The sequence below is a fragment of the Chroicocephalus ridibundus genome, chromosome 15 (genome assembly GCF_963924245.1).
Source record: "Chroicocephalus ridibundus chromosome 15, bChrRid1.1, whole genome shotgun sequence".
NCBI classification, from domain to species: Eukaryota; Metazoa; Chordata; class Aves; order Charadriiformes; family Laridae; genus Chroicocephalus; species Chroicocephalus ridibundus.
The window spans coordinates 8,727,127-8,754,206 of record NC_086298.1 but is presented as its reverse complement, the minus strand read 5'-3'; the positions used below and the strand labels follow the sequence as shown (position 1 = coordinate 8,754,206).

Genomic DNA, 27,080 nt, shown 5'->3' with positions numbered 1-27,080 from the left:
CAGCTTTCCCTGCACAAGTTTAGGCTTCCACTAACATTTACGCAACAATGACAAATTCTGCAATTGGAGCTGCTGGAGCAGAACCGTGAGCCGATGCAATTGCTCCCATGGGCTCTACAGAAGATAAAGAGTCCACCTGTCTTAACTTGAATAGAAGACCGGGGAATCACTCCCGTATCCTGAGACTGGAACTCGTGGATTAGCAAAACACTTTTTTTTAGCAAAACACTAACACAAAAAGATCTATTTGCTGAAATGTCAGCATTTAATGAAAAATGAATACTGGATAATGACAGTGGGTTTTAGTTGTAGTTCATAAAATTATATTGATACGGAAAAATTAATACATTGTATTTTTAAAAATACACAACTGACAGATCATGAGGAAAAAATTTGTTGTTGCTACTAAGTTGTTATTCTAACCAAAAAAGCATAGAATTTTATACCTACATGTGAAGAAAAGGACAAAGAGAGTAAGCTTTCAGCATCAAAACCAAACAAAGAGGTAACGTAGTAATTGTCTAGCTCATTTGACAAATATCACCTTTCCTTTGCCCAAGGCACAGAAAAATTACGCAGTACTTGCCAATAAACAGATACAGTAGCCCACTGCGTGATTTTATTTTGTTTTTCAATGGAAAAAACACAGTTAGCTGGAAGATGCATTTCTCTCTGGAAGTATTCAATTTATCCTTAAGAGCAGAGGAAGGAGAAAAGACAGTTTGTTTTATTTATTTAATTTATTTCATAAGGCACTTTGAATAACCGTACTTTGCCAAAGCGTGTCTGTGTTCCAGAATCTCCGGCTATTCAAAAGCCATACTGGATTTAGTACTAAACAGATTTTTTCACAAGTTACTAAAACGGATGAAAATTGGCTTCTCCGGGAACAAGTCCTTTTTTTGAGTTTTTACAGATGGAGTTTGGAAGGCCTTCAGAGCCCTGCAGTCTGAGAATCCGAGACAAAGGAAGAGGTGCTGGGTTTATGGAGCCGGGCAGGAGTGAGACATCATGCAAAGCAACTCCGAGGTGTAACTATTAATTTTTTTTCTATACCCATTGCCGGGCTAACCGCGCAGCTCCTTGTGAGCAAAAATATTGTGAAAGCTGATAAGTATCTGTATTGAGATATTATCCTGCCCTCTACCAGGTCTCTTCCTTCTTTTTCAAATAGACAGATAGCATAAGAAGCATGCCAACGATTACCTGGTACAGATACGGGGCACAAAGTTTCTCGATCAATATGAAAAATATACGCTAGGCTATGCCTTCCTAGATATTCATGCTGTCTTGTCTATGCAGTATTCAAGGGCAATTATCAGAAACCCCTCTAACACAACCATATGATGTGCAAACAAATGTACACGTTGACTTTTAAAATAATTGCTTATTCACTAACACACTGTACTGCAATTCTGTACTTTATTTAGCAATGTAAAGGGCATAAAACCATCATTTGTACCCAGAATGGTAAGGAAAACAAAAGAAAAAAAAGGGGTCCTGCATATTCCATCTAGCTTCTCACCAAAAAAGTGACTTCAGACTAAAATTTCTTCACATTAATGCTGGAAAAAGGGGGAAGTTATACAGCACACTAGCCTAATTTTTAACACACAAAAAGATAGAGGATCATTATTACATACATCTGCCCTAGTAAAAGAATGTGTTTGATCCGTATTTCCAGAGCAATTACACATTTTTATGGACAATTTAAGAACAAATACTCTAGTAATACACATTACATTATGTGATGTGAATTGTTATGTATCCTAAGCAGTAAGCCTGCATTTCCACACACAGGTCTCTAAAGCGGGGACACAGGTCAAGTAACTTCCCAGGGCGTTTGGGGTCCCAGGCTGCCGGCCTCCCGCAGAGCCTCCCGGAGGGAACATCCCGGGCAGCGACACCTCCCACCCGGAGCAACCCCGCGCGGGGCAGCTCCCTCTGGAAAGGGGCACGATTAGTAAGGACTCAGGTTTTCACAGGGATCTAAATTAATAGCTTATGTTGTCCTCCAGATGCTTTTGAGGAAAGTCATCAACCCTTTCACCAGTCCTGGAAGCAAAAGCAAATGTGCTATTTCCACTTTTAGAGTTTTTAAAAAGTCACAGGAGTTACTCTGAATTGTTTATATGTGAAGCTTTCTGTGAGGGCTGGTTTTCTGCCAGCTTTGTGTTAACATTAACAGCAAGTTCCTTCTTTTCAGATCTTTTGAACATTAAAAAAATTACAATCTGTCTGCAAAAGCCTAAAAGAGAACTGTAACTGTCAACATTTTGGTTTAATATCGACTCTGCCTTTGTGAATACAGAGTCAAACTAAGGCAGTAACGTGATGAAATGAAGCGACAGGATGGGGAGGGGAACACGTGAGCTCGTCACCAACTGCTGCACTGAACCGAGGAAGTGCCCAAAGAGCACAAGGTACCAAGTAAGACTCCCTTAAGATTTAACATTATCATGTGTGCTTAACTTCAGTTCTCCCAGCACTCCTAAATTAACAGTATTATTTAATTTTTAAGCATATGAATGAACGTATAATTGCTTGCAGAACTTGGCTCTAAATCATAAAACTATATATAGTTTCAGAAATGGTGAGAAAGACTTACCTCCATCAAACTTAAATGTATTCCAATGAGGTAGGGCATTGGGGCACTGCAAAGAGGAAAAAAACCTAGCTTTACATTCTCATAACACTGGATTAACACATATGACTTATAAAATTAGCTACAGGAAAAGACCAGCATACTGGATTAGATTTTGCTTAAAAAAAAATATTATATATATATAAACAAACCACATGTGAAGAAAATTTTATTCCATATTTGAAAGTCTTTTTTTACTACGCAATATCCTCTCACTACTGTAAGACTACTTTTTCTTGACATCAGAATTTCTAAGTGACTTAGTTAAGGTAGCTACATAAGGACAGCTATTAAATATATCTATAATACTGGGGTCATCTAAAAAACTAAACAAAATGGGTTATTATAATATTCAAAAAAAATACCCATACTTTTTCTAGGAGTATTCTTTAGAAAAATTGGTCCTGTTGCAGTGTTAAGTGGTTCATTTAATGTATACATATCACCTTTACTACTAGTTTTAAATCCTTTGAATATGGGTCCAGACACATTTTAAATAATTTATTTTTAAGTGCAACTCTTGAAATGTATACATTTACAAAAGAAAAATACAAAAATTACTTTTGAAGACTCTGATTAACTCCAGAGTTCCCGGGATATACGCCAATACCATTATTCCCTTCAGAACACAAAACGCCCATACACCAAGAGGCTCTGGGCCAAACCCGTAGCCTCAAGCGCGGGAGCGGTCCTTCTGCTACCAAACAGCGCTAACATTTAAGCGAAAGATTGATCTTTTCAGTCTTCTCTTCCATGACGTTAGCAAACACCAACACGGACTATATAACACAAGAAATACTGAATGGAAGTTGTATCTTTGTGTATACAGTATTTCTAATATTAAGCTTATTACAGGACTCCCACTCAACTAATGAGGGAAAGCTTATATTTGCACTGCTTATTAGAACACATCAAAGAGGATGCCAAAGCTGCTAATTGCAAATATGGCATATACTGCCTGTTAAATGGAAAGCACACAGACAGACACAACTTTTAAAATAAAGCCTCATTTCATTTTGGATACAGAAGCTCAAAGAGCTCATTTTCAACTTCAGATGAAAAAATGAGAGAAATGTCACTGTACTGCCTTGGATTAAAATATCTCCCATATTGCTTTTATAAGCCGGTGCCTACTGCTCAGTAAGAGAAGTACAGTGCTGAAAAAACTACTGCAAGACGCCAGACCAGAAAAATCACTCTGCTTCTCATTTTCATGAGAAATACCTTAAAAAAAAAAAGTATTTACTGATGTGCATATTAATATTTATTACGTTTATTAATATACCCCCTAAAACTGCTACTCTGTTGGATGCTGACCAAGAGATGGAAAACAGCCTCTGTAGTAGACATTCTACATGAAAACACTTCGCTTCTTTTTGAAGACGTTAAATGTGTATAACTTCAAAACCCCCTTACAAGTCCAGTTGCAGCACACCGAAGTGCCGTGTACCACATCACAGCTCACCGAAGTGCCGAGGCCAGCAAGAACGCCCCTGCCCCAGCCTCACCCAATGCAGCACCTCACGGCAGAGAGCGTGGAGGGACTCTCCAATCTGAAACTAACTTGGTACGAATCTTGAAGGTTCTGGTTCCTTGGGAATTCCACAGGTGAGAACCAGAACATACATCCAAGTTCTCGGACAGGAATTTTTACCATACAACATGATACACACTTACTACATATGGATTGCTGCTCAACTGAGGAGTATTTTTATTTGTCATTTTGCGTGTTTTATTTGCGACAAATGCCATCTCTTTCACCCACATCTCTTCATTTCCAATGGCCACATTCCAGGAGCAAGAAAATACCCAGTAATTTTATATTCAAAGTATAAACCATTGGTTTAGCTGCCAGCTGCACAAATGCTCAACTTCCCCGCGTGCCTGGCTGTGCCGCTCAAGGCTCCTCCTGCATGCACCGAAATGAATGTGTTTCTAATTAAGTAGTTTCATGAACACGACAGCTTCAATCTCAAAAATACAAAGTCTGAACCTCGGCAGGAAGTCTTAAGACTGCAAATGTCTCATCTAGTGGAACCTTGGCGAATGTAATGAAAGGAAGCAGGAAGAGTGCAGTATTCCAGAAAACCAGCCATTTATTAACGTCTCCAAAAGGGGAGCCTGTCCCCAAGCGCAGCAAAATCTGAACCTGTAAAAGTTAATTAACTGTATCATGCCCATCCTTCAATCCTCCAGTTTATCAACAAAAGAATAATAAGAATGCCTAAATCCTTAAAACCATGCACCCTCAGAAAGATTTTTAAGGAATTACAGGAAGATATGCCTTAAGATGTATGGACCAGCTTTGGATGCAATGAATCGACTTGTCCATTTTCTAGTAAAAGACATGACAAAAATCAAATTATCTAAATACCTATTTTATCAAAATTAATTTTGTTTGTCAGAACTGACATTATTGGTCAACAACACATGAACAGCAGACCAAAAGCAAAGATATTTTAAGGATTATTCACCATGATAGCTCCTTATACTCACAAAAGTTTAACTAGGCAAATATCACAAATAACCTCAATAAAATATAATTCCAGTAAAGAGCATAACTATTTCCAAAAAAATCTACCAGAGAGATTATATTCTGCTGTCATCACTCATCAATCTGATTGAAAAGGAAACACACCTAAAAGTAAATGTTGAAGGTTCATGTCAGGCTTCATAAATTGCTTTTATCACCATTTTTCTTTCTCATGTGTTAATCATATGCTATTACTTAAATACTCAGCTACCACCCTGTACAAGGGAACACTGTCTGTCTCCTCTTCCCCATTCAGAGCACACTATAATAGTTCTTCCTAACTGCTAGTCAGGTCCCGAGACATGAAACGCTCAAGTGGTTTTTAATATTTTATCAGGTTAGATGTGTATTTCCAAGACTTTCAAGTGAACTTGCAGTAAGAGACATCGCTTGTTTAAACCGAGAAATGCTCCGCACAACCTTTAATCCTTCTGGGACCCGTGACAGATTAAAGACTGCCCTTCAGACCAGCCTTTACCTGCTGCTTGACACTTCATCAGTCCTGGGGCTTCTTACAACCACAACTACTAATTACTCCAAGTTGTTTGATGGCAGCCAATATCCATTAAGTGCAAAATTAAGAAGTATCAGTTTCTACTACACGTATTTACTGCTTAAACAAAATGCCTGCCTAAGTCTTTCGGAACAAAGAGAAGGGTTATTACTCCTCTTGTGCTACATTGGTTCCCAATGCAATCAGCGTTATTTATAATCAAATGAGTTACATAGGTAAATATCAAATCATTAAAGTAGCAATGCATAAGCATGAATATGGATATTGTGGACTTAATGGCTATATATTGCCCATTTATTACAGTTGCATTTTTACAATTTCTTTAATTCGTTTCCTTAGGCTAACTAGAGACCTCTTAATTATGCTCCCAAGAGGTAGGCAACTACTAATTGGAAGAGAAGCAGGTGAAATAGAGGGACATTTCCTCCTAAGTGAAAAAACCCATGCTTAAAAAATACTGCAATTCACCAGAAAAAGTAATGTAAACCCCAAGAATCTCAGAGAGGTTCATAGTTTACAGCTACACGGGGATTTGTACCATTTTCCTTCATTGTTCCAGAAAAATTGATTAGATCATGATTACTACGTTCATGTCTTGATACACAAATACCAACGTAACGTGTCGCGCTCTCAACGCCAGCACGACTTGACTCTCTAAGGTAGTCTCCTGATTTCTCTTCAGATCATTCATTGAAATGCAACCGAATTCAATCCAAAATTTATTGGGGTAATTGATGCAAATTAGAAACTTGACTGCATAAATTGGAATGATGGAGAAAACACACAGCGAGGAAACCAGAAGAGCAACTACAAGAGCTTTTAGTGAGTGCACAGATGTACCGGGCTAAATCGAAATGCCTACCAAGAGGCTGAAGACGGAGGCATCATTGTTTCCCGAGCAGCAGGAGTACTCGCTCTCCGCTTACCCCCTCCACCTACTTAACGGAGCATATTGAACTATATGCAGATTTAGAAAATGGGAGAAAGGGAGTTAAAGAAACTCCTGGAGAAAGGGAAAACTCCACCAACAGAAACGTTTGTTCAGCAGCTCTGCCAGGGTGCTCTAAGGTGGCTCTCAGAATATATTAATGCTGGCTGCTTAGCAGTCTATCTAATATAAAAGCCTGTTTTAATCACCCTAGAAAATATACTGTTGCTTCTGCTAAAAGCCCACAGAATAACCTGAGTGACAATGCTCTGGGACTTAGAGAACACACTAAGCTGTGTTACCAGGTCAGCAAAGACAGGCTTTCCTTACAGGCTAATTTTAAACACAGACACTGAGAGCAAAAAGGAAGAAAACAGACACAGTGGGAGTGTTTTTATGCCACATGAAAAACAAACTGGAAGAAGTAGTGAGGAAAAATTAATAGGCTGTTTCTTTTATGTCAAGAAATGTCTAAATTCCCAACACCAAAATAGACGGACAAGATCTGGCCAAATCTAAGCAGTTGTATGTGCTTGGCCACTGATGCCTGGTGGCAGTATCTCATTAACCAGTACTTTTGGCACCTGCTGGCATGTAGTTTTAAACAAACAAAAAAAAAAACCCAACAAAAAAAAACCCAAACCCAAACCAAACAAACAAACAAAACCAAAAAACCCTCCAACCAGCAGTACTTCCTATGTTTCCTCTGTTGTACTGTATTCAAAGGAACAAGCAATTGTGCATTAAGGTGTGAAATCCAATGATAGATTCCCACCAATTTCTAGTCACCTCCACCCAGAGTCTTTCCCTAGGCTGAAAATATACCAAAGAATGGTACCTAATTAAAAAATAAAAATAAAGGATAGCATTCTTCCCCTTTCTTCTCCTCCTCCCCCAGCCCTCAATTAATCTAAATGATAGAGATAACTGACTGAAGCATTTCTGGATACACGTACATGGTACTACACCACTATCACTGTGTCAGCATCCCTGACACAAAGAGCAAGTGTATCGAGAACAGGCATTTGGAAGATACAAGCCCTTGGCTTTTTCAGTTCTGGGGTGAAGGACATGAATGAGGAATGCAGGTGAACGTAAATACTAAGTTTAAAAAAATCCTTTCAAGAGGGAAATTGGAGGAAAAATCCCCCCCTTCCACATCATAAGGTAAAAAAATTAGCAAAGAGCAGATTGAAAAAATGAGAAACCACAGTGTTTAGAAAGTACTTGGTGTAAAATGCTAATAAAGGACAAAACACTGCAGAAAACACATGAGCTTTAACAATGTCAGTGAAACCGATTCACATTGAGCATGTTTGTGGTAGAGCTGCCGTTCACGTGTAACAATACCCCGTGGGCCAAAAAGATCTTCAAGTGGCAGGAGGAGAGTTCCTACCTGTTTGCTCTCTGCAGAAAGCGCTATTCTACCTCTCTGTAGCTCTGCAAAGATCCAATAGCTCTTGTGTCCCCCTTCCCAGAAACTACACCACATTTCAAATTTCACAACCATGGAGCTGGCAGTCTATCAGTCAGGACCTTAAAAGTTTCCTTTATAGGAAAAGTTTCCACTGCAACTCAAACAATTAAAAGCAAATAATCACAGGTGGAACATACTTTTTTCAACAACTTTCAAAGATGACGAGTAATACTGTCTATACACCCTTCTGTGATTTTCGCAAAGAGCAGGAGAAGATTCAAAAGCACCACCCAGCACAGGCAATAAATGGCCACAGTCAACTGAACGAACGTGGTATTTTGTATTCATGAGAACTGAAGAATTCCCATTACTTTAACTTTTGTTTCCATTTCAGGTCTTTAAAACTCTTATGTCACATTTGCAAAAGAAATAGCCAGACAATAATTAAAATTAAATTAAATCCTTTTATTTTAAATAATCTTAGGTCATTTCCCGTAAGAGGCAGACATCAATAAGCAATAATACCGCCTTAAAGCAGACAGCACAGAGCTGATTTCTCAGTCCTCCTAGGCAAAAATGACCTCTCTAAATTCACATGGTTACAAAATAGATAAAATCTATTTTGAGAAATATATTTCTGGCACATAAATTGTTGCTAAATTGACTTATTCAAACAATTGCAGTGTGTGTAGCTACCACTCCAATTAAAGTTCATATCTGGCTACGGTAATCGGTTATTGTATTTGTGAGCATGCAATTACGATCTGCCTAATAATTATACATTTTCAAATCATACTTTTCACACACTAGCTGGCTCATTCGTTACAGGGACAGGGTGTTACGCCATGAAAGAATTCATTCAGTAGAGCTCAATGACTTGTGTCTTTATTTCCTCGGGTACGCTGCCCAAGTGCTTGCTTTTTGCACACTCCTGCTCCCAACTGCGGGCTCTGGACTTTGCCCCTTTTAACATGGCTTTGTCAGAAAGTCGATGAATACCTAATCTTCAAACCCAGCGTAAAAGCCTCTTGTGGTCCACATCCTTGTCCTGAAAACTCCTAGCAGCATGTACCTGAAGAAAAACTGGCAGCAGCAGCCTTCATGTGTTAATTACAGATGCGAAGCCCATTATGCAGAGAAAGGGCACCTGCTGGCAGTGCAAATGACTAGAACCTGCCCTTCCTGTGCAGTGAGTAAATTGAAGGTTCATTTCTACAGGAGATAATAGTTTTTAGATTCCGTTCAGTGTATCCTCGACATAGGCACATACTTAACATTTAAATCATCTACAGAGGAACAAGCTTCCTTTAAACCTACACGTTTCAGTTCCTAGCACTTCACTTAAAAATGCTCGTTATCCCTGCTAGTTCCTTACTCTTGCTTAAATGCAAAGAAAACGTCACACAAAACACACTATTAAAAAAAAAACAAAACAAAAACCAACAAAAACAACCAGCCAACCTCTACACTAAAAGTCACACTTAAAATACAGTATTGGATGACACATTAAGTTTAAGTTTGCTTTTTACTGAGATGGACTTTTTAAAATGTTCAGGGGCAGAGGGAGGCTGTTCCCATGTTTTCAGATCATCCCCAAAAGCACATTAAGCACCGCGCTCCCACAAACCCCCCCGCCGGCCAGCAGAGCTTGCAGAAAGACAAAGGCATTGAGTCCCTCAGCCGTTCCTGTGCCCTTTGCCACTTGACTACGTGACTACGTGGCAGCAGGTCCACATTTCCCTGGTGCTTTCCTTCAACTTCCAAGCCCATAGAAGCCTCTTGTTACCCTTCATATCGCTCAGTTTAACTCCAGCCAAGCTTTGGCCTTACTAATCCCATCCCTGTGTGCCCAGGCAACAACTCCATTAACTCTCCAAGAGGCCTTGAAAGTTTAACTTCTCTAGGAAGCCTAAGGTAAGGCCACTCTCCTGGGCAAAATTCATCTCCCTGCTGCGCACAGAGGGAATTAAAAACCAAGGGCAAGTCACACAAAGCGAGCGTGGGATGCAGTAGCTGGCAGCTGAGCAACTAAAAGCAGCAGCAGCATCTTGAACTTCCTCTTTGTTAATTAGTCAGAGCGCTTGTTCACCATTCCTGTGCACAGCAAACGGGAGAGATGATGTTCTGGCTGACCAGGCTCAGCTGTCTGACTTTGCACTAGAAAAGAAAGTAGAAACTGGGAGACTATTTGCGGGGCTCTGCAGACAGGCTTCTGAACTGCTAAGACACGGGTCCTGCAGCACGCGAGGCTGGAGCCCAGCAGGGACCCAGGAGCTCCCTGGGCCAGCTGGAGGCACAGAATAGGCTGGAATGAACCTCTGGAGGGAACTGGTCCAAGCTCCTGGTCAAAACAGGGCCAGCTTTGACATTATATGAGGTTGCCAAAGTTTGTCACATCGTGATAATAACTAAGTTTTTGAAAGGTTTATATTCATTCCCCTAAATAAGGTAAATAATAATGTTCTAAACACACACTGATAATAAAAGATCATCACATGAAAACAAATAGCTTCCTCTCCACCCCCAGCAGAAGTTCAGGAAAGCAGAAAAATGAGAGTATCTTCTCCATTGTATCCTCTACTGTTGGAGTCTTAATTCGAATTTTAATATTTAACATGGATATGCTGAAAATACAATTTAATTACACAACATCTAAGTTTCAGCGTTCCGTAGTAACCACTCATATTAGAGTATTTCAACATACTGATAGACAACTATATCTTGACATGAAAATAAAATTTTTACTTACTAGGTTGATTGCTTCCTTAATATGCCTATGTATTTTTAGAATAACAGTTGCATCATAAGAGGACTTAAGACTTACTATGCATAAATGTGAAAACTGCTGTGAATCGAATGATATATATATACATATAGATAATATATATACATACACACATATATATAGCCTTACCAGCAGTAGTCCAATAGATGCGGGGGCAGAACAGGAATGTAAACATGCTGCCAGAACATCGGGTAGAGCATAGCTGCAGACCCATGAATGCAGGCAGTTAACTGAAAAACACATATTAAAACAGGATCATAAATAAGACAGAAACCAAGCTTAAAAAGGTAAAGCTAGAAGGAAAAAAGAATCAATTCTGCTTTCATATCAACATGCTTTATTACAAAATATACAGTGCTCTTGTTAAAAAAAAAAAAAAGGGTATTGGCGGGTGAAGCATGACTGGTTTATGGTGGTCGTCATTTGACTGACTTTGTAAACAGCTGAGAACATGATTCATTCAACAAACAAGTCCCGAAAAGAACTCCCAGCGTTCTATAAAGCAACAGAAACATGGAAATGAAAACACAAAGGGAACTAAAAAATAGCAAACGTAAATGCCCCAATCCCGGTAACTACCATCCATTAAATATCATAAAACTGCATTGAAATTATAACACAAACTGGAAAAATATTTGAGCTCAGGAAGATGCAATACGAGTGACATACCTTTCTTGAGAATATATCATACTAAACACAGTGACTAAATTTTTATTATTTAAAAGGGATTTTTATCTAATTGCCCTTCACCAAATCATGTGATCCATTAAAATTCTCACTTATATGTTTAAAAACTCATTCCAAATAGTTTTGATGTTGGCAGGTACTGAATGAAAATGATCACAAATAGCAAACACAAGTGCCAGTCAGGCCGTGGGGAGAATCCCCGCAGAGCTTTGGAGGAAATTATGCCTCTCAATCCTATTTCAAGCCATGATTCATAATTTGGAAAAGAAGATAAGTAGGATATTTGTCACATTCACTAAGGATATTAAAATGGAGAAGGTGGTAATCCTCATTAAGGAAATCTCAGCAAAAGCTATAGTGAAAATACCATAAGAAGAAGATACAAACACACATACACACACTTGGGAAAACAGAAAATAAATAAATAAATAAATCAGAGCACTCATACAAATAGACAGAGACAAGGAAAAGACTACGAGGTGACAGGCAATCACAGCCACCCTGACAGTGTTGCGCAGTTTAGAGTGTCTTTTAGTCTCAAATGATACCTAGCGCAAGTGCTACACCGTGTTCCACTTGAGACACATTTTGAAAACAATACTCCCCAAAAGCCTGCCAGTTACATGAAGGTAGGACGAAATCAAGCATGTAATGCTTCTCCGGACAATAGGAAGGAGGGAGAACACTGCCTACAAATACCGAAAAGACAAATTCTAAAGGGCTGAGGTGCTTGTGGTGGCCTGAAGTTGTGTGAGATGAAACTAAGCAAAGACGAATTGTGACATTAATCCTAATTCATTTAGATGCAGTGTAACCTTAACAAAAAAAACAGATGACCCTCATTATTATTAATTTCCATTAAGACAGACTACTGAATTATATAACTCTTCATAGGGAACCCACAACTGGTAAAGAAAATGGTCTCAATGAGCCAATACAGTCTCTTAAGGCTCTGTGTCAGGGAAAATCAGCTGCAGCTCTGGATGGAGTTTGGCTTATGTTCGATGCCAAAGCCTTTCTGTAATTCCAATGCAGTTTCTGTAAGTAAAAGAACTTGGTTGTCTGATTAAAATGCAGGTCATTAGGCAAGAAGACAGATGACAGGCACATGTTTTATGTGTTATTTTTAAGCCTCTGAATAATACAGATCTGGATAAGCAATGAGAATGCACCAAGGAACGTGGATTTTTTGGGGAGAATCACTGTGCTTCTGTGCAGCGTGGTTCATGGAAGATCCACAGTGAGGTATGAGCTTTGCAAGCAGGCGTTTTTCAAAAATAGAAAAGTGACTATAAAGATGAACCACAATACGCTTTGCAATTTACAACTCAAAACAGACACAGATTTTTAAAAATCATTTAGAACCTAAGACCCAGTATGCCAGGTGTAAACCTATACAGGATTTTAATGATAAAAATTTCAGACATAAAACTCCTCAAGTTGGAAAGCTGGAATTTTAAGCTATACCTTGTACCCAGTTGAGAGATATTGTCATTGTGGCTAAAATATATGAATAATGTGTCTGTTTAATAATGTTTTTGAGTTCCAATCCTCCCTGCCAACCTAAGAAAAAGAACGGCCTACTGAGCCAGATCAAAACCCCTTGTCTCCCCGCATTCTGCCCAACAGTGGTCACACAAATTGCTAAAACCACGGATCAACACATTCATCAATAAAATTGGTATTTCCCGTTTTCTCATTCCTCCCAGCTCACACTTCACGTGCCAATGAATTCAAATACTTTGAAAAGTGCTGCCCCATCTCTTCATTTGAAGCCTGTTCCCTCTCAGCTTTAATGTGTGCTCTGAGGTTTGCGCATTTTGAGACAATAAATATAAAAATCATCTCCTAAGGGCCACACATGATTTTCTATCTCTCTATCAAGTTCCCTACCTGCTTAGTATCTTTCCCAGGCTGAGTGAAGAGCTCCAACCTACTCTGCTTTCCCTAATTGAGAGATTATTTTGTATATTTGCTTCCTGTTGTTACCCTTCTCTGTACTTTTCACCGTTTTACTTTATCATTTTTTATTTGGAGTAGATAAGGACTCATGAAATATTCACAATGTGGGCAAGCCATGAACATATCGAGTGGCAGTATGCCCTCTTTTTTGTTCTCTATTCTCTTCATAATAATTTCTTGGCTTCTAAGCCTTCAACTGAGTAATAAGCTGGCATTTTCATAGATCGATCTCTCTCTCTTTTTTAAAAAAACCTCCAGTATCTCTTTCCGAGTGGTAATTATTACTTCAGTTATTCAGACCATGACTGCTTACACGGTTAGAAGTGTTTCCTTCCCAGAAGCAGTATTTTATATTTATCCATGCTATGCATCAAAACGACTGCTACAACATTTTCTCCCTTTTTTAAAAACTGGTTCTCATGAAGGCATTGAACATGTTCCAGAGTAGAGCACTGCTGGACTGCTTAGCAACTTCCCATATTAGCAATACTGATAACTTTTCTCACCACTTTTCCACTCAACCTTTTAGCCAGTTGTTTACTGGCCAAATACAGGTTCAAACTCTCCTAATGCCATGAAAATTTCTTTAATAGCTTTGAAGAATTCAACCTTCTTCAATCTTACTTAGATTTTTAGAGATTTTTAAGATTCGAGACACGGATTTCTTTTGCAAAGGTTGTATTTACTCTTCCCCAGTAGCCTTTGCTTATGCATTCAGTAGTTCTCCTCATTGTGGCAGGTTTCAAGTTTTTTCATAGGAATAGAGCTCAAAAAACTGTAGTTTCTTTAAGAGGGAACGCTGTCACACCTGACTTTCAACTCCAAATATAAATTTCTGAAATGAGATCTTATTCTTCAGATTAATCTCTCTTCTTGTGTTTCTTTTTACAGAATCTATTTTGATCTTACTTCTTTCAGAGCTCAGCAGCTGCATTTTGGCGTGCAGCAATGAAGCTTCTCTACACAGTGTTGTCCCACTTACTACTGGGATCTCTTTGCATCCCTGGTTTCTGTCTTTTCTATTATGTCCAACTCTTGGCCTACCTTCTTTACCAATTCTCTACCATACTGAACCGTAGATAATTTGGCCAAAAAATTTCATGGTTTAGTGACATTCATCTGCACGAATAGTACTGTTTCATTTCTATTCATCTTAACACGCACTTCATTAGCTCCACAATTTCATTAAACTCTCTCAAGAAATCCTGATAAAATCTGGAGGCACAGCCTCGTCTGACCCTCTTTTAATATCCCTTAGATTTTCGCTTCTGTCCCCCATGAAAGCTCCACGGTCACTCCTCACTTTATGACACTTGCCAAATGAAGCTTTGCTAACAAGAGGGTCCACAAAGCTCAGAAGCATCCCAGTGCTGATAACGTGTTTCCATAAGTGAGAATATGCAAGAATTTAAGCTACATTTGAACCACCATCTTAAGGAAGCAGCCAGGGTACAGCAAGTATCTGAACAAGTACCTGCAAGTATCTGAACAAGTACCTGTTCAGTCTTTCTCACGAAGAAAGCTCCTTATTAGCAGGTGAACATTATTTTATGATCCATATGGGACGGAAATATTAGTATGTTGGGACACTAATTAAAGCAAAAGTTAGAAGCTCCAAAATCTTGAATTTATTTTATGACTCACAAAACACTAAAGATTTATCCCTATCCCATTATATTTCAATTTATCTTTATATTATTCTACTGCAGCAGATGCTCCTCTCTCACAGATTAGACGAAAGGCATAGCCTAGTTCCAAAATACGCAGCAGAAAAAAGGGCATGCTTTCCCACTGTAGTTTTTCCTCTGTGTTCCTAAATCCTTTATGTTTTCTGTTTCTGTTCTCCAAATCAAAGAGATGTCTGGAAAAAATACTGTTTAAAAATTTAATTCTTACTTAAAAAAATGCTTCTATGAGGATCAAATGGATTATTTCCTGGCATTATTTTATCACATGGCTGCCGCTGTAGAGGAATGAACTCAGTAATCCAAGGAAGCCCCATCCAAGCCCCCCTCCCATTGGTTTTAAAACTCAGCAAGAAAAGATTAAACAGACATAATGCTCAACACTGCAGATATCTGAGCAGAACCTGTCACTTATTTTTGAGCTGTACTCCCACCTTGCTATCTGGCATGAATTCAAATAACGTACTACCATGGGTAAGCACCAGTACTGTCCTTCAACTCTGCCAAGATAAGGGCTCATAAAAAAGAAATAGCATATTTGCTGGAGACCTCACCTGATTAGTGATTGCCACACAGAAAACAAGCACTTAATAATAAGGCAGCCTGAGAAATGCCCAACTGTCAAAACTATAGGAATCCAGCATTTTGAAATAAGATTAGTTCCACTACCTCAGCCTCCTGCAGCTGTTGCTAGAGAACGTAAAACAACCAGCTATGTCAGAAAGATACTGATTCACTAATTCAGTTTTCGCAGTTTTGTATTTAATACTCTAACAGCCTCATTTGAGGAAATTTAATCAATGGGATTTTGCCACACATGTAAAAGTTATAAACTGGTGTTGAGTTACAACAGGCCATTTTCCAGTGCGTTTCACTCTCTCTCCTGATGCACGCACACAGCACGGTTTTACAGAAGCAGTACATGGCTACAAACGTGCAATATATACTGGGAAAAATGACCACTTTTACTTGTTTGTAAGGTCATTTTTCTGCATTACTCAGGACTAAAACCAAAGCAGACAGCTTAAGCTAAGCTACAGAAGAGTCAAGCAGTGAAAGCAGGGCTGTTGCACAGGCTGTCTATGGGTCCCACCCTTCACTGGCAGGTGACAAAGACAATAACAGAGCTTTTGGGCTGGAAGGGCTTGCACGCTCCAAACGGGAATTACAAAGCTGTTGTAGAACAAGAACTGCGCAAGTTCTTGGCTACGTTGCATCACAAGGCCATTTGGTGACAGGTCTTAATCACACGGTGTCTTTCCACATCAGGAACCAGCCATGGAATAAGAAGTTGCGTGTCAGAGCTTTCCGTGACGTGGAAGAAGTGACACAGCAAGCTCTCAACTCCCAGCAACAGAAGAACAGCCATGTCAGAATGGTATGTTTTGCTTTGTACTAACACTCAAAAAATAACAGAAAAATTAGATAATGAAATTCACCTCAGTACAATGGAGCCAAACAGAAACATCACAGAAATTCACAAGCCTAAGTCTCTTAAGAGTCACCAGGCTTCAGGTAAACCACCTTTTTATAACGAGAGACAACCTGCCGTTGCCCTTACCAGAAGCAGTGAACACACCTTGCTGAGGCAGGGCTGCGGGAGCAAGTTCTGATGGAAAAGAGGATCCTGGATCCAAGGAAAACTCTTCAGTTCCAGTTTTGCGACGGCATGCTCCCACCAGCAGGTGGGCTTTTGCCAAGCACAGGGGGGTTTATGCATTTTGGTTCATATCTGGCTTTTCATAAATAGTTAGTTCACAGAATATGTGAACACAATGTAACACAAATAATTGCTTTAACATTTTAAGAAATTATCTTTTGTAGGAGAAAAAGAAAAAAAAATCCAAGAAAACAGCAATAACTCTTCCATAGGTTCAGTACACGCGGTTTATAAAATAGCTAAAAACCAGCCTCATTCAGTTACCTCTAAATCTTATTCAACTTAACTATATTAAGGATATTTCAAATCAAAATTTGAATTTGATATGACGTATTATAGCACAGAATTCATTCCACCATAGAAGACTTTCTTTCCAGGACCGTTTACTTTTCTCTCTCTTACCTGATATTAAATTCAAGCCTTAGGTATGAAGTGTGCCATGTCTCTCAAAGCTAAAAGAAATTAACCGTGAACAGGTCCCTTCCACTTTTTTGTTAAAAAACTAAAAAATAAAAACAAAGAAACCAATCTCCCTCACCACCACACCACCCTCACTTTACTTTGAGAATTCGCAGTTTGGTACGTTTCCAGTTACAAGGTCTTGGCTTCCGCTGAGCACAGTTTGAAATAAAATAATGCAGCTTGTTCCTACTGCTGGAACACGCAGAGCGGAGCGTGCGGGCGAGGAATCGCTGGCTCCGGCCCAGCACTTCAAACCTGTCTTACACTGTCACTCCAATCTTGGAGCAGTTTATATATAAAGTTGTAAGATAAGAACACACAGTATGAATACCCCTCCCTACTGAAGAACCAGACACGCTTTTATCTTGGACAGAGGCAAAAGGAAGAGAAAGAGCAGAAAGATGGGAAAGAAAACACAACCCCACTTGTGAAATGGCTCATTAAGGAAGGCAAAGTGACAGGTAAGTAATTCTTCTTCCCAGGCTCTGTCACAAAGGGAGAGATTAAACCAACCAACCACACAAATTTTGAAATAGTTCGGATAGCCGTTCCCTTCTTTCCTCCTCTCTGATAATTTACTATTCTTTTCTTTCTTTAGGTTTCTGAAATAAACGCCTCTCTCTCTCATTTTATTCATTCACAAGGCCTGGATGTATTTTTCCTTATTTTAGTAGGGAGGACACAGAACACTTGGCGGATATAAAAGTTAAGATTTTACAAGTTTTCTATGATAGTAAACGTTCTAATACTTAAATTCTTTTGGTTAAATGTGGGATTGATTGTAAACATTTAATAATTATTAATAGGTCCCAGAGATGATTCTAACTCTCCTAGCTTCACTTCATTTCAAAACAGTATCGTAATAGTTATTCTGAGATTAAATATGAAGACTTACGCTTTTATTTTTCTGCCCTGTATCGACAGGCCATTCTTACGTGATTGGATGTACGTAATTTCAGCCTGCCGTAGTATTTACAATGCCATGAATCTCAAACACAAAGCAGGTCATGGTCATGAGTAAGAGACGAGTTCGTACCACACAAAATGGAAATGGAGGCTTGTGTTTCAGAAAGGACCGCTCAAGTACTTAGTCCATAGCACTAGAAAGCAAAATCAGTTAAACCATCTCACGCTCATCATTCATAAAGGAAAGCAATCAATACCCATTTACAGAGCAAGCAGAATGAAAACTTAACATTTTCTTTTATAAAAAAAAAAATCACAATCTTATTGACTGATAAACCTTGAAATGCACAACACAAAACTTTGAACTAAATCAAGCTGTGTGCTTGTTTTGATGTCCAGCCATTTTTAGAAGAGAGTACTCCAGAGCATTCAGTAGCTTTCATCTCTCAGACCCTTGATGGAGCCTAAGTAGCACTAAGACTACACCTTATCAAACACAACTGCAAAACTGTGCATTGTCAATGTACTTTAGCCCACTCCTTCAGTCCATCCAGAAATGTCACTGGAACACGCGTTTGACAGCATCATTTATCTATTTTTTTTACTGTGAAGTAAATTATGAAAAAGGGACTTCACTATGGCATAAATGTTTGTACATTTATGTGCCAAACAACCCCAAGAATTCCTGTATCCAAAACACCCTTTTTCATTTGAATGTTAGAGGCCAATATAAGTTGGGTAAAATCATCACATAGAACCACAGAATTGAGTTGAGGTTGCAGAGCTGAGGTGTGAAGGGGGACTTGGAGATCGTCAGGTCGTTTCCTATATATGACTGTCATTTTTTAAAAGGAACTGTGAATAGAAGAAATTATTCTTCATTTTACTTACAGTGCTCAGCTTACTACAACAAATGAGGATGCGGCGTTCATACAGCATACTGGCATAGAGATGCAGCATGTTGTTGACATCAACTGCTACAAAATACTCAGTCAGGTTTCTCTGGGAAGAAAGAAAATAATTTTTGATTCATGATGTTACAAAAATGAGCGTCCTTAACAAAAAAAACCCAACAACTAGATTTTATCTTCCTATTAACGCTACATCCAGTACACAGCTGAATGAAAGAAAGCAGTATGTCATCTTATGTCAGAGTACTTTCTAATTGCAACATCTTTCCCCCAACGTTTGGGAAGCCAGGTCTTGGAATAATGAAATTGATGATGTTTCACATACAGCTTCTTAAATGCAAGATACTTCTCTGAGAAAAAAATACGTTCTGTCACTCTTATGGAAACTTCAAAGCTCCCTGATAAAGTACCAAAAGAATCTCACAACCCCAGAACAAAACCAGTCTCTTAGAGGACAATTCTAATAAGACAAATTCAAATGTAAGGTCAGTCTATGCCAGAACAGCTCTGATAAATGCCCGTGTGTATTTCTAGTTAACAGAGGCTGAAACCAGTCACACGGGTTGTCCGAACTCCTCACTTCATGTGCTCAGACACACGCTTCCTCTTGAGGGGGGGCAGAAAGCACTTCCCTGGGGGGCTGGGGAAGCTGAGGAAGGACACAGAGAATTCTCTCTCCCAAAACTTCCAGAGATGCCCATCTCTGATGAAGAGGCAGGATTCAAACATCTAGTTTTACTTGAGTCATCAGTATGTTTATGTAGTACAAAGACAATTAATTGCAGTAGAAGAACATTGTAAGCAAAGCACATTCGCCTTTAAAATATAGATAGAAAGACCAAGACACAAGCAAGTAACACCACCGAAACTTTATATACACTCCCTAGGCAAAACAGGTTTCTTCCACGCTTTTGCTGTTCAGGTTATTAAAAAGTACCTATGTAAAAATTACTGTAAATAACTGAAATTCAAAAGAGAAAAGGGAGCAAGCTGCACAAGAGGCCACTCTTGCGGCTGCACTATGGCCACTTCATCCCGTCAGCTGGCAACATTATCCAGTCACCGTTACCGACGGGATTGCCCTGGGCACATGCTGCAGTGCCATGAACCAGGCATCATTTCTTAAATAACTGTCTTCCAATAAACAGCAGAACGTGATCCTAAGATCTTTACTATCAAAACTAGAAAGTCACCATCTAGGTAACTTGATCAAAATGTATTGTTACGAGGGGGTTTTATAGTGCAAGGGAAATAAAAAAGGATTTTTCTTTGTAGAGGATATTTTTGCTTCTTAAAACATAGAAATTTAAAAAAAAAATAAAAGGAGGTGGTGGAGGGAAAGGTAATCCAACCCAAAAAATGCTGAATTAGGGAATTTGTTTCCAAATAGGTTCTTACAGATATGAAAGGGTTGCTATGATAAAGACAGTCTTATACAAAAAGCACATGAGCTTTTTAGAGCAAAATTAGATTAGTCATGAATTCAAGTGCAATCTTAATCATCGTTAAATAAAAAAGTGCAGAAAAGCAAAAAGCAAAAACGATTTAGAAACTTAAAGAAGCTCAACAAAGCCTATTAGCACTTTTGACAGATCCAAAGATAACTCTAAAACCACCAATACTTGGCCTGAAAAGTCTGCCAAGATGCTTCATACTGTGCAAAAATATGTTCCACAGCTTGCCATCCAAACACAAAGAACTACAGAAAAATTAAGCATTGTCTTTGGAAGATTTCTGTACCAGTATATAGATAGGTAAGAACTAAGCTCATTATGGTTAGCTTCAAACATGTTAATATAAAACAATCATTCAGGTCTTTGTTACAGAAAAGCTGTAGCCACAGACAGGTATAGTCAAAGAAAGGAAAAAAAAAAAGCCAACACATTTTGCCAAAAACCTATTAAACTATCATGTACTTTTTCTGTATTTCTCATCCCATCTGTGCTGATTAGCATGATATTTTTGTCTAAACATAAGCTGTCTTCTCTACGACTCTTCTTCCCCCTCTCACCCATCTTTCCACGACGCCAAAACACAGAGGATGACGACACAATTACTGCAAATAGTGTGAACTGAAAGAATGTTTAAGTAGCAGTGAACTCCCTTTGATGCCACCAAATTAGGGGCATGGCAAAAGGAGCACATAATCCCTATATTCTGCCTGAATCCGTAGATGTGGGTGTGCACGGATGTGTTTATAAGGCAACAGGATCCACTAGCGAGAGGCAAATAGATGCCGGGACTCGATTTGCAATTATTCTTTCATCAAGTTTATTGCAGAGAAATACTGGCTTTGACACACAAATGTACCTTCAGCAGGAAAGATTTACAAGGTTTTAGTCTTCTCTGCTCTCAGAAATTTGCCAATGACACCTGGGAAGCATGTGGGCTGTATGGTAATGTATTGATACTAAGGAAATTCACGTGTTAGCTCTAAGTTTTATTTATAAGAAAGCTGTCATCTTTGAAGATGAAATTGGGACTTACACATGTATTTTGAAAGACATGTCTCGTAAGTGACAAAACCATGAATGAGTTAAATAAATACAAATGAAAGCGTTCCAATTTGCAGTATAATTATTGTATTTTGTTTCCTAGGATTTAAACCTTTCTTGGGAGAGTAAAAAGTGGGATTTTCAAAATAAAATATGGGAACAGGTATCCCAACTCCTTTCAAAACCAAGTAGGAGTCCTACAAAACTCCCTTATGCTCCTTTGAAAGTCCATTCCTAGACAAATTATCTATTTGGTCATTTGCTATCCGATATCAGTAAATGCACATGCACACTGACTTTTGAGATAAAAAAAAGTAATAAACCATGTACTTCTTCAGTGAGAAGAATTTCTCACTTAAGGAACAAACGAACGAGCTCTCTCCTCTGCAAATAGTGCATCTCAAACATAATAATATAGATTATAGTTCACTTATTTTACGCTCTTGAACGGCTTCATTTACAAGACTTCAGTAAATTTCCTATTCGAACAGGTCAATAGAATTGAGTCATGATTCCTTCTCCATCCTCCTATTAGAAATCCCTTATCTTATTTAGAAGTTTGTTTTCTTTGAAATATCACACATCCAAAATCTGCCATGGGTTCGGAAACCTGGGATGCAGCAAACACTCCTGTACAATGCTGCGCTGCTGTCTGGGAGAACAAATAGTGAAGACAATACACTTTATCAAATGGTGTAAATACAGAAATTAAAAGGGCAATGAACCCAATTTACTTCTGAAGTCACAACGCATTTACTAATCTTTCATATAACTTAAATCTTCTCAAGAAGTGAATGCATAGCTGTTACATAAAAACGTCCACGCTAAATGGTTTCGGGGCTCATTAAACATATTGATCTGACACAAAGTCAGACAGTTCCAAGGAGTTTGTTAATGTTCCAAATAGAGTTCTCTGCAGCTCTCCATTAATCATTGCCTACAACTTCGAAGTTCGGCACTACTAAAATTTTTGCTAATATGGGTTTAATATGTGATTACTGATACGATATGTAGAATTTTTAATAAATCAGGAAACTTGATTAAAAACCATGAAGATTTATGCTCATTTAACGTCCTTGTATTATTCCCTAATATGCCACAATTCTCCATGAAAGTTGCACTGACAGAGAAAATCCTCATAAGAAATCACACAATACTCATTAAAAAAATAAACAAATGAAATGTGTGAGAAATGGAAGACAGTCAACAACAACAACAGTTAGACCAATGGATTTGATTTTTAATATTTTTCTTTCTTTCAGTGAGCTCTAGCTTTTTCAGTTTGGGTGTGTGGGTATGTATATATGGGCATATGTATTTGTTAACTGAATGAAGTGCTCTCACCCTTTTATTCCCAGCGGAGCCCTGGTTCACCCCGGCATCCCTGTGCAGGAGACGCCGTGGGAACGCCCCGTTCCCCGGGAGCCCGTCCGCACCACCCCAGGGTTACAGAGGATGGTTTTACCATCACTCGGCGCTCTGGCCTGCGAAGGCCGAGCGTTCCGCTTTCCAAGGGTTTCCAGCTCTTCTGGCCCAAGGCCTCCGCTTTCACAGCAGCCTTTGATTCAGGAACATTCATCACGTCTCCTGCTCCAATGCTTTGGGAAGCTGTCTCAGACCCTTGAATATACAGCGAACATCACCCGCGAACGTAATCCACAGGGCATAAATACAGCCCTACTCCCCGAGGCCTTTTCCATGCGGTGTGTTACTAAGCTGTCCCCTATCAGTTAAAGCAGGCCCAAGGCAGATGATCTACTTTTCACCCCGGCCACTGGTTCCTCACCATTACCAGCTCATTTCTCCCTGCCCTCCAATCTGCCAGCCTGCAACATCGACATAAACTTCCTTCCTTGCTCTCCAGCTGACCTGAGGCTTATCAAACAAAAACAGCTGCAGTTTGAGATGATTAGCGCAAAAAAGATTAACATAAAGTATAAACCCTGTAAACAAGTAACTTGTCTGGATTAGGAAAGGATATGATAGCTGGTTTAGATTCAGGAATGGACTCTTTAATTACTCCTAATGTATCATATGTCTACAAAAATAAAGCACCTTAGAAGAAAAAGCACCTCTATTAAATTTACTGATGGGATACGTGTCAGTATGAAAAGTCTACCACACAGGAAAGCTGGCAACTATGTTTTAAAACAGAAACAAAAAGCCCCAAATGTTATCTGCTGTACAAATCATCCACAAATGAGATGAAATGTCTTGATGATTCCCTCTTCTTTCTTTCATGCCATAAACTGAGGTATATGGTGCTAAGGCAGACCGCAAAACGTTCAAGAAAGAAAACGGAGATGTCAGACATAGAAATTTGGCTAAGAGACACAGCAGAGCATATTAAAGAGTATTTAAGAGAAGCAAATGCCAGCATTGTCTTCCCACAGACCTCTCATTTGGCTGGAAGTTTGAGGCATGCTGAAACACACACGAGACAACTCTGTGAGGCTTAAGAAGTCTCTGAAAAAGTGGCCCTGAAGAAACCAGGTACACGTGACATTTTCAGAAAGCCATCTAACAAACGGACCATTTCTGCTGGTCTCTCATTCTTTCAGAATGGCACTCACTGTATGATCAGTGACTGTTACCAAACCACTGTTCTTTCCCAATTTTCAGAAGGCTAAAATTATAGACGTGTGTTTTAAATTTCCTCACTTATTAGAACCCAGAAATCATGGAATGTTAACAGTAATTAATAATAGAGTGGTGATAATAATAAAAGTTGTATATTATTTAAACAAATATCTTACTTAAGATAACTACGCTGTCAATTTCCTCTTCATTTGGTATCTTTTCTTAATTAAAATGGCAAACATTAAATTCTACTGTTATGTTGTACTCCAAAAGGCCTGTTACTCATACACTTCTGCAGTTAGCAACATGTTTTCCGCCCAATAATTATTATAAATTAACCACGTAAGGTTCATTTCAACACCAAGCAATATTTTACAGAATACAGTCTATTACTAGGCCAAACACTGGTGACAACTGTTATCTATTTTGCTACTGACATTAAACAGAAATGTTAAAGTGGACAGTCCTCTAGAGTACTCACATTTTCAGGTATACTAGGAAGCTCTCTGATGTCAGGCACAGTAAAGTAGGAGTGCTAAAAACGAGAAAATATTGATTATTGCAATATTGTCAAAAGCAATCTAAATTTATTGCTGGGTATTAGTAACGGCAATAAGAGCAGTTGCTCGGCAAAGTAAAAATGACAGAACATTTGTTACCAACTACCAGTACGACTTCTCTGCCATGGATTTCAAAAGCTGGACTCTCAGATCACACATGCAATATGAAATGCATTAACATAGAGAGTATCATATGCTCCTGAAAATATATATTATGTTTTTTTCTTCTTCAGAGACGCTGATACAGACTCACACAATGTATGACATATGCCAAGGAAACTCCAAGGCAATCTATAATTCAAGCCACCTTTCCACAGCCCACTGCAGGCTGCACGACAGACTACGGGAAACAGCAGCCAGCGGGTCCCTTCCTGACTTCCAGCATCACCAAGTTTCATCCATGACAATGGTGAAGTTATGGAAATTCACTGAGAAATGCTTCTGAAAGTTTCATGCCTACTTACCTGGTCACTTTCATATGCCTTAAAAAATACATTTTGAAAGACTATGTTGGTCTCACAATTTCATAATCCATTATATTGTCACATTTTTTAATTGTCTGCATTCCAAGAGAGGAGGTTCACTCTAGTTCCCAACCTGACCATGCATGACTTGCATGATTCTTGGATAGGGCTTTGGGAGAGGAAAGGAGAGAATGCGACTAAACTGCTTTTGTAAATCAATGTTGCATACAATTTATATTATTTTTAAGATTTTCACAATTTTCCTTAGGGCTACTTATTAATTACTTGTGGAAGCTTTAAAGGCTGTTATATTCTTGGCATAGTTCCACAACCGGCACATCTTTCTTGTATATATATCTCAGACATTCCAGTGCTTCATGAACAGTCTATAACCCAAAATAGCAAGCGGGTTTAACAGCTACACTGAATACAGACATTAAATGTATAAATGCAAATTTTTGCTTTTTGATATATCACTATTTCAGTTTGGTTGAAAAGATGCAATGCAAAGATACAGGAATAATATACACAACTATATCACATATAGGAACCCCCCCCCAACCCCAAAACAGGCTTGTAAACAGCCAAAGTAAAATGCATAAAGACACCACAGCTAACAGTCCCTTGCCTGCTTTTTTTATATCCTGTCTTGCTTCATCGCCCATGAAATGTCTGAGACAAGGGGAGACCGGCAGCATTCCTTGAAACCACTGGTATGAAAAAACTGAAATATCCCAAGTGATCATTGCCTTTAGAGCCAGCTCGTCCCCCTGCACAGAAATGCAGTTCATCAAAGAGCTGGCCTCGGGAGGACCGGGACATTGCCACCGCCAGCTGGTGACCCAGCCAGGCCAAACAACTGCTACCTGTCGACGGACATTGCAAGGTGAAGTGATGAGAGCAAGCTGCTGGTTGCCAAAAAGTACTTTAGAAGAAGGAGTAAAGGAAATGAGAGGGAGAACCGTGGCTGCACACACCACTAGTTTTCATGTGAGCTCTACATGACTAATTGGCAACTGCAGCAATGTGCATCTTAAGTATTTTTTCACTACAGCCTGTTCTGCAAAAATTAATTTGAAGAGACCCAAAACACTAAATTCAAAATACAGTCCCATCAATAAAATTCCACATCTATTCTTTCAGTGTTCTTTTATTAATTTTCTCACAAGATATAAAAAACAAAATAAATCCTTTTTTGTGTGAATCTCTTTCCTGCGGGAAGGAAGAGGAGAAGGAATCAGAAAATGGGATAAACAGTACTCAAAACACTGCTACGACAGGTTCGCGACTGTTTGCTTTCCAGTCTTGTCCCCCTGGCACACTTGCAAGATCTAGGAGTTCTGCAGAAGTGTGAACAATAAATGTCATGTTGCTGCTCTGTGACCTCTCGCAGGTCATGGACGATATGGGGAGAAATTTCCACAGGGAATATACAGATTCTTCCTCCAATCAAGGAGCAGCATTTCAAAGACATTTGAGGTTAAGGAAAGGGAAACAGAGGGCCCCAAATGTGAAAAGGGGAATTTCACAGCTCTGTGTCCTGTCCTCACAGGAAAACAACATTTGTGTGCCAAGTTCCGAAAAGGAGAATTGCTTTTGACATTCCTCTATTACGAGATGTAATGAAAATTAAACGCCTTAGTTTACATCTCTCCCACTTTACTTACCACTCCAAGATGAACAGACGTTCCTGGCTCAGGGACGGTAAGTTTATGAAGTGTTTCTAGGAGCTCACTCCTTTGACTATCCTGAAATAAGAAGGGGGGGAAAGGAATACTACGTCAGCATTGCTATAACAAGCTAAACTCCAAGACAGAAGGGCAATGTTTGTGGAATTGGGGGCTTAGAGAACTTGCAAGTGTAAAGAAAAATGTGAAAATAGATTTA

General features: G+C 39.0%; 1 protein-coding gene across 9 annotated transcripts in view; it reads right to left on the bottom strand.

The window, feature by feature from the left end:
• DENND1A (DENN domain containing 1A) overlaps nt 1–27,080 on the bottom strand; it is a 206,678-nt gene that overhangs the window by 90,792 nt on the left and 88,806 nt on the right. For 8 of the 9 annotated variants that reach the window (XM_063353015.1, XM_063353006.1, XM_063353010.1 and 5 more), the window contains 5 exons: nt 26,861–26,941; nt 24,651–24,704; nt 19,075–19,185; nt 10,951–11,051; nt 2,609–2,654 (listed from right to left, as the gene is read on the bottom strand). In XM_063353015.1, the coding sequence (XP_063209085.1) occupies nt 2,609–2,654; nt 10,951–11,051; nt 19,075–19,185; nt 24,651–24,704; nt 26,861–26,941 (393 nt within the window). Of the gene's footprint in view, nt 1–2,608; nt 2,655–10,950; nt 11,052–18,172; nt 18,290–19,074; nt 19,186–24,650; nt 24,705–26,860; nt 26,942–27,080 lie in introns of those variants that run through there. The other variant, XM_063353014.1, reaches the window with a different exon arrangement.